The 15000-nt window shown below is 45.3% G+C and overlaps 1 protein-coding gene across 1 annotated transcript; it reads right to left on the bottom strand.

Moving 5' to 3' along the window:
- Positions 1-12: 12 nt before the first annotated feature.
- On the bottom strand, positions 13-14722 carry RBM15 (RNA binding motif protein 15). Its single transcript, XM_074936307.1, has 3 exons — positions 6071-14722; positions 4453-4501; positions 13-219 (listed from the first exon to the last, which is right to left on the bottom strand). The coding sequence occupies exon 1, from the start codon at positions 14720-14722 to the stop codon at positions 11834-11836; it is 2889 nt and encodes a 962-aa protein (XP_074792408.1). The 3' UTR covers positions 13-219; positions 4453-4501; positions 6071-11833.
- Positions 14723-15000: the final 278 nt, after the last annotated feature.

Raw genomic sequence — 15000 nt, forward strand, 5'->3', positions numbered from 1 at the left:
AATTCTCTCATCTTGGTGGCTTTTGATTTTTTCCTGTAGAAAAAGGTCACATTTGCAAGAAAAAGTTAAAATAAGAGTTTATACAGTATTTTAAATCCTTACCTTATATATCTGAAGATCCAGTACCTGTTTCCACAAAAGCAGAAATCATTGTAAATTTGTTAGTACTCTGGATCTCAGTTGCGAGGTTTCAGTTCCTGCTTCCATATCTGTGGAAACCTACATTGGATCATCAAAAGTCAAGGTAAAGTTTTAAAATATAGCTTTAGACAACTCCAAGGTACACAAAACAAGCCTTATCCCTGCCTTATAGTTTGCACAGCAACCTTTTCAACCAAAAGAATTTAGATAACAGCCAAACATAAGACCATATAAAGAAAAGGAGGACTTGTGGCACCTTAGAGACTAACCAATTTATTTGAGCATAAGCTTTCGTGAGCTACAGCTCACTTCATCGGATGAAGTGAGCTGTAGCTCACGAAAGCTTATGCTCAAATTCGTTAGTCTCTAAGGTGCCACAAGTACTCCTTTTCTTTTTGCGAATACAGACTAACACGGCTGCTACTCTGAAATAAGACCATATGTTGTCAACGTCAGCTGCTAACTGCTTGCTAAGGTAAGGCCTTGTCTATGCACGGAAACTGACTGGAATATTTATTGTGGAATAAGCACAGTGATTATTCCAGCATCAAGTGACTTACTCCAGAAGAGTGTCCACATGGGGAGCTATTTCAGAACAGCTTATTCCAGTCAATCCCCCTGGGTAGACAAGGCCTAAGTGACAATTTCCCAAGCCAACTGAAGAATTAAAACCCACTTAACATTTAAAAAGTTGACGGCAGCATGGCCAAACAGTTTGAGCACAAGGACTACTCACTTCAATCGTAGCTCTGCCACTGGCCACCTGTGACCTTAAGCAAGTTACATCACCACTTTGCCTCCATTTCCCTATGTACAAAATGGGGCTAATGCTATTCACTGCCTATAGGGATATTGTGAGAATAAATATTTGTACAGTTTCAAAATGTAAAGCATGTATAGTGAGTATTAGTTATGGGAAATAAAAAGCATATTTAAAGTTTTACAACTTTTTAATAAGAACTCATGCTTTTTAGCGGCTACATTGGACACCCACACTTTTTTTTGGCTGATTTAAGGTACACCCCAAGACACCCAAAGTTGAATACTTGGCATAACTACACCCCTTAAGTTGCCGTTTACTTGTGCCCTAATTGAGAATAACATGATGTGAAAAATAATAAACACACACTCAGGAAAAGATGTGACAATATGGCTTCCCATCACGCAGGCACTGGGAAGCAGGATGGTTTTCCCCTCCTCAGTTTGGCAAACGCTTTGTATGGTTGTGACTTGATTTGTCCCCACACACAAGCACTGATAAAAGGAATGCTCAGAGCTCTAGGAACAACATTCTCTAAACAACATGAATGTGCATCTGTGTTCACTATTGGTTTAGATGAGGAAAAAAGTTTCCCCAACAAAGTTCTGCAGAGCAAAAATGGGAAAGTTTTTCTTTTAAAAACAAAACTCCGTAGTTTACAGCATGCTTGAAAACCCGAGAAAACAGGAGGCGAGCTTTTCAAGAGTGCTTGGTGTTGGCTTAACTCTATTTCCACGGAAGTCAAAGGGAGTTTTACCATTGACCTCAGTGGGAACAGAATTCGGCCAACAGAGTACTTCTGAAAGTCCCGCCCAGGAGTTTTCACTTAGGTTAAAGTCTAGGTTTTAAAAGGTTCACATTTGTCCTTTAAAATTATTCTTAACTAGTTGGTGAACTATTGGTGTAACACATGGAAGACAAAAAATTATGTCTAATCTATGGGTAAAGTTTTCAAAAGCATTTAAGTGCCTCAGGAGCCAAAGTCCCTATGTAACGTGGATTGAGGCCGCCTCCTGAGTCACTTAGGCACTTTTGAAAATTTTACCCTACACCAGTGATACTCAGACTGAGGCTTGTGAGCTGCAAGTGACTCTTTAATGGGTCTCCTGTGGCTCTTTGCAGCTTTTACTATGTTATTAACCAACTGTAGTTGATAAGATAATACTTGGTCAGTTATGTTGCAGTGAGAATACATACACATACATACATACACACACACACACACGATATTTCCTGACATACTGTTTAAATATGAATACATAGTACCATAGTAAATGAAATAATGAATTCATACTACTATGGTGCTTTTGGGTAATGCCGATCACTAATTTGGCTCCTGAACCACTGAGGAGTGAGTATCACTGCCCTAGACTATTTTTTCATCTGGGCCAGCAGGGACTAGGATCACAGCCTGGGCTAAGAGAGACAAAGAAGAGCATCTATGTTGCTCAATAGCAACTCCTTCCCAGTGTCACTGAGTGCCCCCCCCCCAAAGAGGGGGGGAAATCCATCCAGTCCAAGTATTGTTGAGGCAATGAGATGAAGCTGTGGGCAAAGACCAGCTGCAACTGGGAAAATCCCCATGGATATAGAGGATCTAGTTTTAGATGCTAGAGTTCAGTAACATTCTAGAGCCAACTGCTTTCATGTGTTTTAGAGAGCTATATCTAGAAAAGCCGTATGTGTGTGGAATCAGCACAGTGCAGTCAGGGTAGATTCCTGGTCATGCCAGACCCTTCTAGTCTAGTTCAGTTTGAAATGAGAAAGACCAAAAGGCATTTATTAAGAAATATTTGACAGTTAGGAAGCATGCTGATACATCCATCCTCATTTCAAATGAATTTTAGTGTTGATGAACATATATGGGATTGACAGACACGGAGAATGAAGTCTTTCATTCATCCATGCAAGAGTGGCAGTTCAGGAAACACGTTAGCTTCCTTACATTGCCCCACCAACGTGCCTCAACCCTGACAGAGTGGTGATGTTTTAGGGCCACAAGGAAAGTTCATTTTCAATTCCTTCTCCACTGAAATTGACAAGGAGTTCATAGCACTGAATGGAGACTCATTTCACATATGCTGACCTGGGCTAAGTTTAAATAACTGACTAAGAGCAATTCCTCAGCCACAATGAGCTAGAGACCTCATGACCGCCCACAATATAATAGCCCACTGTATGAGGACTTAGGAGTCCTGAAGCACTATCAAATCCAGATCTTCACAATAGCTTTTGGAAGCACTAGCCCATGGAAGGATAGGTGTTTCACACACCAGAGGTCCACCTGGCACCCTAAATCTAGTCAAGTAGAACAATTGAGGGTAGTGATGTCTAGGTTTGATGCGATTCAAATGTGTGACCTGGAGATTAGAAAGAAGGTGCAGCCTAAACATGAAATACCTAAAAGCTCATTTGTTGCACACTGCAGAACCCACAAGGAAATAACCAATACAAGGTTGCTTCCAAGACTAGACATCATTATCACGTGCTGCAGAGATACTGCCCTGAACAGGACAGCACATGTATCTCTTAGTATTAATTTAGATAATGCTGCCTACATGCTAGATACTTTAGTCATCATCATTAAATAGTCAAAGAATCACACTGAGAATGCAGCAACTCTGAACCAAAGTTAAAATCTGAAGCCAGACTGATCTTCAGTTCAGGATGTAAAACTAATATGAATGTAACTGATTCTCCAGTCAAGTTTATTTTTTGGATTTACGTAACATATCACTTGGGTAAGCACTTCACTGGAGGCAATACAAGGACTAGCCAGTGAAAGGAATCCAGACTGTTTCCCATATAATTAGTGCTCTGTTCCTGCTTGAGATGCCCTGACTCAATGAGAATGACATCAATTAATATCCAAACATCTCAGGTCCCTCATACAGGGCCTAAGCTCCCATTAAAATAGTCAATGGAAAGACTCCTTTATGCTCAAAATGAAGTTAGATTAGGTCCTCTTTGGTTTATGGTTTACTGGAGTGAGAGCTGAATAGTATCTTATCAAGTGAGCAATAACACAGTTCAAGTGAATGCCTGGCAGACTCCTTCAGTTACGATGTAGTCGGCCTAAAACATTCCTGTCTTCTCAAAATATTTGTCCAAACTACTCAGTCTGAAAACCACCGCACATACTGTTTTTTTCAGTTCTCTGGGACAGTGTCTCTCCAAGATCTAATTTCTTGCCATTTTGCAATAAAATGTTAGTTGTATAGCGTGAAGTGTTACACAAATCTTACTGTGAATGTTAGCAGCTGTTCAGGTTTAAGAGCAGACTGAACTTTTTTTTTTTTAAACTTATTTACAACACAGCTGCAGCAGATAAAGAGCACAGTTCCAAAGAAACATGGGTGTGAATTCAAATAGCCAATTCCCCTCTTGTTTGGCTAGAATCAGTTTACACAGCAGTGCAGTTAAATGGTTCATCTTATAAATCCATTTTCCCATTAAACTTGTTTACCTGAAGTCCCACTAGCCAAATTAATTCAATGAATAAGCACTGTTAACCTTTAAAATTATTAATTTTAACAAAAGTGTGCTGTTACCTGGCACGTTAAGGCGTCCCTCTAACCAATCCAGAGGGGCTGAACAATCCTGTGAAGAAATAACTCACTATTACAGAACTGTCATTAGAGAATCACCCTGCGCCACACGCCAACACTAATTAAAATCACTGGGGTATAAGTATCTGCTAATACAGGGAGAGTAGAAATAATCTCTTAATTAGGGAGATTCATACTGATGTTGAATACAGCTAGAGACCTCTTATGGATTAGCCTCCAGGGGCCTCACATTGCGTTTGCAGGAAGTTGAAGTTCCAGCTTCTCACATCAAAAGGACATGAAAATCTGACAGTAAATGCCAGATCGCTGATCCACCCACCCAGATTGCCTGTCTCCATTATCCCTCTTCTTGAAGATGTCCCAATTATTTGGATTATATGAATAAAACTCCATCACCCTGGCTGGGATTGATAATCCAGGCATGTCAATGCTGAAAATGTTCAATCACACCTCTGATTCATAGTACTAATACAGGCCCAAAGTCAACATATCTTTTGTAAATGGAATTAAAATTATTGTACCAAATTTAAGATTTAGATGGCATATCTGAGCAAGGTGGGAGAAGCAACACTGAGTAAAAATGTCTTATTTCGGACTACGATGAATACACAAACTCCATATGAAGTTGGAGTTTTCTAGTTATTACATATCTAGAACAGCTCCAGACCATTTGTGTTATGCAGCTTAATCCTACACTTACACCAGCATATCACAAACAGAGGAGCAGCTTTGTTGAACCACTGGCCAGTCGTCAGTGTACCAATATACACAAACACACACTCCCCATGCCAGCGTTAGCCCATTGGGGGCCCTAAGCAGGAATATTTCCCACCCCGTCACAACATATACTAAAAATTAATAGGGGGCCCCTTGAGCTGCTTGGAGCCCTAAGCAGTTGCTTAGTCTGCTTATGCCTAGTGCCAGCTCCACATACACACACACACACACACATTAAGTAGCACTGTGGGTTAAGTTAGTGTTTTCATTCAAGCATTAGGTGAAGGATAAGAGGTAGGTCTATGCTGCAAAAAAAAAAAAAAAAAAAAAAACCACACCCATGATAGCAAGTCTCAGAGCTTGGGTCTACAGACCTGGGTTCACACTACAGGGCATGCACATTCCCCCTCGGACACTGAAACCCGTCACCCCCCCCAGGGTTCAGAGGCCAAGCTCTAGGTTATACAGAAACAGCCACACTGCTATTTTTAGCCCTGTAGCAAAAGCCCCAGTCTGCAGACCTGGGCTCCAAAACTCATTGCCACAGGTTTTATTTTTGAGGTGTAGACATATGCTACGTTGCCAGAAAACTGGAGGTTTTATTCATGAGACCAGTGTCTTGCACCTCCAGTTGCTAGAGGTGCTTTGCAGCCTTTAACATGAACTCCCAGGACCAAACTAAAAAGTAGCATTGAGTGGTACTGAAGAGTACAGTCCAGTCCCCAAAGATTGGTGGTCATGGCTCTTTGACCTGGAGTGAACACGTTAGTAAAAATTAGTAGGTATCCTCAGGGGTGGAGGATAAACAAAAAAAACCCACTTAAATCAATAAAACCTTCTCCCTATAAATCACAATTCAGTTTGACCTTTAAAACCCCCTTACCTGTTTATAAGAGATTTATACAGCTGTTTGCCACAGGAACGGACACCTTGCAGAACAAAATCATGGCATCCTTTGTTGATAAGGACCTGTTGCCTAGCAATCATCCTGCATGGATGAAGGACAGGACTAGGGTTCTTTATCCACAGTAGATTACGATTTCAAGGCAACCAGAGCAAGCTCGCATCTCAAGGTGTCTTCATCTGCATGTCACACAGCGACTAGTTAATTCTAACAAAGACTGGCAAATATAACACGAGAGGTTTCTGAAGCCAACGATGCAGCAGTGTTAGCTTCCTCTTGAGCTCTGGTGTTGTCAAATGCCCCGAAGTCTCCTGCAGCAAACACGGAGTTGTACTCCTGTACTGGAACAGCCTTCCAAAGCTCAGGAGTCCCCGTACAGGATAATGCAGGAACTACAGCATACAATTTTTTCAAAGGTGCCTCCATATTTTCCTCTCAATCTGTACTACAAACTGAGGTGACTGCAAGCAAATGTGCAGTCGTACCTATGAAACGATCAGGGTGCATGCACATCCGAGGCGTGTGGAACATTTGCTTCAAAACCGGCCAAAATAAGGCACTGATACCAATGCAAACGTTTTAATTACAAACTCTAGCTCTCTGGAATTCTTCATCCATTCAGAACTAAACCCATCACTGCATAACTCTGGTGACAAGCCCCTGGAGATGGAGGAGCTCCTCAAAGTGTGTCAGGAAAGGTTTTATTAACATCATTTAACACTTTTTAATGAGACTCATTTTTCTTTTCTTTTGGCAATTTGGTGCAAAGGTTTACGTGCATGATTCAAAGCAATTTCAAACTTTTTCTTCAAATTAAAAAAAAAAATCAAAACTAAAGCCAAACAAGTTGGGTGAACAAAATAAATCAGAAACTTAAAATTCAGGAACTCCAGCTCTTCAAACCAGCGAAGCCCCAGACTTGCACACTGTTCTGAGGCTTTTATGGTGTTTTCCCTGCTTCTTGCATGCCCGCATCAGCACCGTTTCCTCGTAAAGATGAGGAGTTAGCAGCAAATGACCCCCTTCATTGCAATCAAAGGGAGGTGCCACAGCAACACAATGAACTAGATTCTTCAGATCTGATACAACAGGCTGGTCAATATGAAAGTGATGGTCTCCCTGCTTCTTGCTCAAGACCCACAATTATCAGATCAACAACTGAGCAGCAGCAGCAAGTACCCCTTAGCTGCAAACAAAGGGGTCAAAGGTTTGTCGTCAATTCACTTCCAGGCAGAAAAACATTTTCCTCAAAAGAAACAATTTATTTAGAATGAAACAAAATCAGCTCAACTGTGAGCGCATGTTTGAGTGACAGCTACTTTTAAGCTGTGTGAGCCATAAAAAGGGTATTCCTTTACTTTTCCAGAAATCTTGTGTACACAGCACAAAGCAAAGAGGTCATTTTTCCACTTTAAAACACGGGCATTGGCATCACAATAGCAGATACACAACTTTTTTTTTTTAAGCTGCCATTTTAGTAAAATGCACAAATACTAAACAGATAAGCTTTCTTCCATCAAGAGGCCCATGTAAATTCCACACGAGCAACAACTTCTCTTCGCAAAGGTCCATTAGAGCTTGGAATCCCATGTTATCTTCCACAGTCCGCCAGCTTTGCTTGCAGGAGGAAAGAAAAGGTAAACATTTGTACTGAAACAACAACAGGTTTTCCCCTCCCCACACTATACATATGAACATAAAGAACTACAAGGCCTTTCTAAGTATTCTACTTGGACTTGGAAAAGCACCAATACCACCCACCGGCACAAAACCTTGAAATGAAGTCACTTTCTATGTATAGATGCATAACAAGTAGTGCAGGTTTTTTGGACTGCTGTTAAACTAGGTTTACAGGATTGAAGATATACAGGATTGAAGATATTCAACAGGTTTCTAACAGGTAACGCAACATGTCAAAAATCAGCCATGAGGAAAACCAACTGAATGGTTTATAATTCACTTGATTTTCCTCAAAGGACATTTCCTGAAGGCAACTTCTCAATAAAAACATGAAATGTAGTGTTACAAGTTGATATCTTCTCATTTTGCTGTATAATTCCAACAGCAGGATGCAACTCCATTATTGTAGCAAAGAGGTCAAATCAAGGATGCCACCTAATAAACAAAACTTAAGATGTTACTATTCAAGTAGTATTTCTAATCCATCATTTTCATACAATTAGAACTGCATGAAATTAAATTCATTGAACATTTTCAAAACAATTCGGTTTGTTTTGCTTAAGTCTATACAAAGACTACTTTTATATCAAGTTTAATGATTCATTGGAGTAGCTGTCCTTGGTTTTTATTTGTAGAAAGTCATTAAGAATGGGAGGCAGGGGGAAAGAATCCCAAATCCTCTAGTTACATGGCAATGATTTCTTCAAGTCTGGTTTCTTTTCATAGTAGGCTCTTAGCAGGCTCCCGATAAGCACCGCTGTCAACACTGAATTGGGAAAGGATGTCCCCAGCAGCCTTCACTCAAAACCTCAGAAGTCTTTAGACCCTCACCCCCCCCATTTTGTTCTCCACTCCCCACTAATACTCAAGGCCCTACACACCACAGCTAACATCAGCTAGATGGTTCCTTAAGCTACCCAAAGAACTTGTGTTCTCTCTTCTCTGCCCTCCCATAGGAGGCTGCCTCCAAAATACCTTCAACCACTATTGGCAAGAAGAGACCTCTGACTGAACTCATACTTCTTTAAAAAGGTTTAAGACCTATTTGTCCATGTTGCCTGTACTTCTCGTCTCTCCTCTGCGATCCTTGCAAGGGTGACATCACTGTCTAAACCTTGCAGTAGTTTGAGGTAGCCTTGAGATTCACACCACAGCTGCCAGCAAACAGACTGTACACTAGATTCAAGCAAACAAAGCCGTTGGCTAACAGCCAAGAGAGTTGTATAAAGTTTGCGATTTGTAAAAATCGCAAATATTAACAAAAGTATGAGTCACTTGAGGTTCTTTCCCCAAAGCATAAAGCACACTATGAAATGATGATTCAGGAAAGGGACATCCCTTTTCCACGCTAATTCAGTACATTGTAACTAATGAAATATAGGAACATCAGCTGCACACAGCATTAGAAGAGATACTGAGCTCTTACTAGAGCCACATAATGACAAATATAACCAGAAAATGTAACTCTGCTAAATCTGTTTTGCTCTATACAGAAGTGGCATTAAATATGGACTTCTGCTAGCAATCAGCCCTGGCAAAGGAGGTTTAAGTGGACAGTTACTCCAATGCTGTGCGCTTCTATAGCATAAGGGAAAATACAGCCAAAAGAGCTGTATTAGAATCGATGCAGCCTGTGGCTAAGTGCTGGGTCAAAATGTTGCCAGTTACTTGTTTTGACTTTATGTATCCATAAAGGGTGTTCAAATCCTTGTTTGCAAAACAGAACAGCAAATAAATCAGATTTAACAGAAGCAGATACCTCATTAAATAAGAAACCAAGAAACCTGGAGTTTGAAGTACAGTCTTGTCTAATCCATATTAATATTCAGTATAGCACATCTCAAGCTCAGAGGCCAGAGATAACAAACATGACTGCATAATTTTCAAGGAAAAATGACAGTGCATCTAGATTGCTCTTTCCTGGGAGGACTTCCCTAAGTGTTAGTTGTCAGAGATTTGTCGATAAGTGTACTTTGACCCCAAGTTTTGTTGGTTTCTTTAAAAAAAAGAAAAAAAAAACCCCACACTAACAGGTGTTTGTTGCATCTGACAGTAACAAACACTGCTCTTGGCAAGTTTAAATGTTGAATACAAACAAGCTTACTGCTAGTATTTTACATTTTTGAATTCCCAGTGGTAAAGTTGGATAGGTGATCTTTAAAACACTAAGAGTAATTAGCCCAGTACTTTAAAGTGATTCTAACTTCCTCCTGCATCACAAATACAATGAGGAAACTCACTGTAAATGCAACAAATGCTTAAAATACAGTGAAATAGGCAACACAGCGAAATAGGCAACACAGCATCTGTGATGAATTACATGATAATATGCAACATAGACACCTGCTAAATCAAACATTCCTTGTCACAAGTGGTGAATATGCTGTATTACCTAAAACATATGGAGCATCCTTTATATAACTGGTGCCATTTCAAAAATATCAGTTTTCATTGTTAATAGCAAGACAAACAGCTGCATTCTGCCTTCTATAAGCCTATTACGTTCATGCTGAAGGACAATCCAGAAGTCCTGGAGTATTAAATGAGGTTTGTAATTTTAGTTTAGAAAAAAGTAAGGAGTAGCTAAAACTAGTTTTAGTCAGTAGAGAACAATGAATACACTACAGGGTCTGAGTAAGAAGACAGTGTCACTTTTACACAGCCACATTTCAAAAACCGTAGTATAAACCTAGGCAAAAAAAGTGAAAGATCATGTTCTTGTTTCTACAAAGAGGTTTGTACAGTGTAAATAAGTATATTCATATTTACACTTCATTTGGGGACTAGCTAAGTTGGGGGCTTTAAAATGCTTTGATATCTGGTTTTTTTTCTAGGTTTTATCACGATAATAAGGGAGAAAAGCATAGAGAAAAATGAAATGAACTAGGTTGGCTGAACAAGGTGAACTGCTTTTTCAACATTTTGGAGAACTTTTAATACTCTGCCAAGATGCTAAAAAACACTGCAGTCCCTATGACTATGAAACCTCATGTAAGACCCACTGTACAGTACCTAAAAAAAGTCCTCAGAAGACAGACAGCAGTTTCTTTCTATTAACAAAGAGATAAAATGGTGATGAGAACTTTACATAGTTTAGTTTTCACAGAATTAAAAGCCCTCTCTGAAAAGTATACTTGTTTGGAGTCTGCATTGTGAAATCCACTGTACCTGCAACTCTGAAAAAGGCAGTAAAAACAACAACAAAAACCCATCAAATGATTAGCTGTTCTTAAAGCACCTACTTGTTTCTTGCATACAATAGTAAGTACAAGACATTCAAGGTTTGTGACAAAGTCCTCACCTATTTACCAAAATGCTGTTACTGCTACAAACCCAAAGTGCACATATGGGATACAATGGAACTCAGAACAGCAGGAACACGCCTGTTAAAAGCACACCTTCTGGGCATGCATTTCTGTGGACTGGCTGAAATCCTCAAATCAATACCTACTAAGGAATTCAATGTTCGAGCTCCAGTGTACCACAAGATGAGGTGCTAGTCACCTAAAAGAAATCAACCTTGAGTCAGTCAACTCAAAGTGAAACCATTCAGGTTCCTGATAAAGGACTTATTTAACTTAGGGCTACTGGTCTAAGGCCTTCGCAGAATTTCAAAGACTCAGAATGAGTCGATGCCAGTCCACTATCTGGTCTGTTTAAACGACTTAGTGCTTTAAATCTGGTCTTTTAAGTTTGTAATTCTAGAGGAGTTTTTAAACCTGCTTTTAAAAAAAAAATCAAATGAAAAAAGAACAAAAGTTAAAATTAAAAAAAGTGGGAATTTTTCATTTTTAGTTGAAGCAGGCTTAACCTCCCTGCTACCCTCACTGATAAGGGATCCTCAAAATATCCTACTCAGGCTAAAGGCTAAACCTCCTTGGCTTCTAACTATAGAAAAATGTAGTTACAGAAAAACAGGCGGGGAAAATTGGCTACAAATAAAGATCTAATTAAAAATAATTGTGGGGCTTGCTAAGGCTGTATCCCATAGCACCTGGCACACACTGGAAGGGCTGTGTGGCGGAGAAATAGGCAGGGTTGGGTACAGAAAACACAAGGGCTTTAGGATGCACCACGGACAATGATCATGACCAGATAGTCGTCCTCTGATTTGGCCAGGGCCTTGGCTGTGGAGTCCAGGAACTGCTGGGAGAAGTCGCAGGGTGGGAAGGCGTGCAGGACCCCGCTGTTCTCCTTGTCTTTGTTGCCCCCCACAGGGAGGCTGATCACTCCGGCAGCCTGCTTTTGCTTTAGATAGGACACGAGGTTCCTGAGCGGCCTCTGTGTGGAGGTGGTGGCAGCATCACTGGCCCCAGATGAGGAGCGGTTGTCCGAGGTGCCAGGCACAGCCAAGAGGATGGCATAACCATTGGGCCCTGCCACTTTAATACGACGGGTGACCTCATCCAGCTTGGGCTGGTCCAGGCGGAGACGCTGGGTGATCTTGAGCTGGGCTACTTTACCACCAGTTGCTCCCTCCACCAGGAGGCTGCTAGCTACACTGAGGTCCCCCTGAAGCAGGTGCATGTTGGACGGGAAGTTGCTATTCTTCAACAGGAGCATCCCCTGCCAAGCCAGGCATAGTTTGGGGGACCCACCAGCCTGTGATGTTCCATCTTGCTGCTGCTGCTGCTTCTGGGGTGGAGGTTTAAGCCGGGACCCTCCACCACTGCCACCTTCCGTGGTACGCTCGTCCTTTTTGGCTGGGCTCTTGCATTCCTGGGCAGCAGCTGCTGTGGAGGTGCGGTGCTTCCTCTCTCTTTCAGCAGAGTTTTTGCGGTCACGCTTTTCATTCGGACCTCTTTCAAGACTGCCCCTGCGTGGCTCCCGGACAGGTGACGGCCGCTCCAGCAGGAGCAAACGGGAGGATAAGCGTTCTGTGTCGCTAGCGTAGCGCTCCCTGCTCCCACCAAGGTCAGGACTGCGGTCTTGGGGAGAGGCCGTGGCCAAACAATGTCGCTTACGGGACACAGATGAACGCTCGCTATCTGGAGAGCGGTCTAAGTGCCGGCCACCGTCCTCTGCCAATCTTCGCTTCCTGGGTTGGTCCCTGCTGCTGCTGCCACCGCCCAGCTCCCTCTCTCCTCGGTCCCGCTCCAGGGACCAGCCATCCCGCCGGCGCTCCAGACTTTCCAGTGGGTCGTAAGCAGCTGCTCGATTGCTCCTGTCCCGTACAGGAGGTGGTGGTGGCACCCACTCTGCCTCAGGATAGAGATCTCTGTCGCGGTCTCTATAGAGCAGTGGTGGTGTCCTGTCCCGTGCCCCCCGAAGTGGGTCTGGGGGAGCTCCACGGTGAGCCCCAAAGGCAGCTGCCTCTGCTACTAGCTCATAGTGGGCAGGCGGTGGTAGGGTTAGCGGCTGCAAGTAGGGTTGCTGGTAGCGATGCTCAGTGTCAGCAAAGTCCACTCGGAGGCGCCGGTCTGGCCCACCCAAAGGGAAGCCACGCATGTGGGCACAAGCGGCCTGTGCTGCGTCCAGGCTCTCATACTGGATGTAAGCCCATGAGTCACCTTTACGATAGTCAATAGTGCGAATGGTGCCAAAACGGTCAAACTCCCTCGCCAGAGCAGCCAGGGGCACCCAGGGCCCAAGGCCACCCACCCAAAGCCTGGTGGTAGGAGTGGCTTTGCCATAACCAATTTTGATAGGGTTGCGCAGCAGCACCTTTCCAGACATGGCTAGCTTGGCCCGGTGTGCCATGTCCAGATTCTCAAATTTGAGAAAGCCATAGGTGCTGGTCTGGCCACGACCCGGACGCTTGATGTCCACTTCTGTGATGACCCCGAAGCGGTCAAAGGCCCGGCGCAGGTCCGACTCGCTCACCGTGATGTCCAGGTTGCCCAGGAACAAAGTGCGGTTGGCTCTCTGATCATCCTCAGGACTGATCTCCTCCTCGCCAGCAACGCCAGCACCTCCCCCTCCTCCTCGGAAGCCCCCAGCCGCTGCCACTCCAGCCACTCGCTCCAGCCCATAGGCTGGCCGCACACGGGTATCATAGAAAGCCCCGTAGTCCCGCTCCCTCTCCAGCTCCCGAGGCAGGGGAGGTGGCGGGGGCAGGCGGCCCAGAGCGAGTTGCTGTAGCCGGTAGTCTCTGTAGCCCAGGCCCCCTCCTCCACCCGCCGGCGACAGCGCCCTCTGGGTGGCTCCGGCCGGGGGGTGCCTGACAGCGGCGGCCGCGGCAGCCGCCACGCCCACGGCCGCGGCCCCGTAGGGCGAATGGGAATCCTTGTCCAGCAGGGCCGGGGAGCGGCTGCTGCGGCGCCGGCTGCCGCCCCCGACGTAGACGGCTTCGATCTTCAGCGGCCGGTCGTAGAGCACCAGGCGGCCGCGGGCGTGCTTGGCGGCGCGGGCGTCCTCCGGCCGGCGGAAGTTGACGAAAGCCACCCGCTCGTCGCTGGCGCCGGTGCCCGGCGGGAGGCGGCTGATCTTGACGCTCACGTCGCCGAAGCGCTTGAACTCGTGGAAAAGCCCGTCCTCCACCGCCTCGTCGCTCAGCGCCGAGCCCAGCTCGCTGATCTTCAGCGTCTTGTACTCGCCGCTCCCGCCGCCCGCCCCGGCCGCGTCCGACGAGGAGGAGGAGGGGGCCGGCGGCGCCCGGGACTCACCCCCGCCGCCCCGGCTGCCGCCGCCGCCGCCGCTGCGGGACGACTCCGCGTTCTTGCTGCCGCTGTAGCCGTGGCGGCCGCCGCCGGAGCTGGCCGCCGCCGCCCCCGACTCATACTCGCGGCTGCCGCCCCGGCTGGCCTTGTCCAGGTGCAGGCCCCGCCGGCTGCTGCTGCTCTCGCCGGAGCCGCCCGCCGCTTTCCCCCCGTTGCTGCCGCCCGCGCCGGAGCCGCCGGGCTTCTTGCTGCTGCGCTCGGCCCGGGCCGAAGACGAGGAGGAGGCCGAGTCCTCGCCGCCGCCGCCCCGGGACCGTTTGGCCTTGGCCGGGGAGCGCTCCTTGCCCTTCATGGCGGCAAGCAGCTCCGGGACGGGTTCCCTGACTAACCGCCGCGCTCACACACCCGCCGCCATCTTGGACCCCGCCGCGGAAATGGGCCCCGCCCACCTGGGCCCCATTGGGCAGTTAAATCATCACCCGCCCCCCTCATTGGAGAGTGAGTCTGTCAGCAGTAAGCGGCCCGGGCGTTCCCAAGGTTCGCCAGCGGAAGGCCCACCCTGCCGCAGCACGCTGAGGTGGTGATTCGCGGGGAGGTCTGTCTCTCATTGCCGATTCTCGCGCTCTCGGG

This window comes from Natator depressus, chromosome 21, assembly GCF_965152275.1.
Source record: "Natator depressus isolate rNatDep1 chromosome 21, rNatDep2.hap1, whole genome shotgun sequence".
In the NCBI taxonomy this organism is placed as follows: domain Eukaryota; kingdom Metazoa; phylum Chordata; order Testudines; family Cheloniidae; genus Natator; species Natator depressus.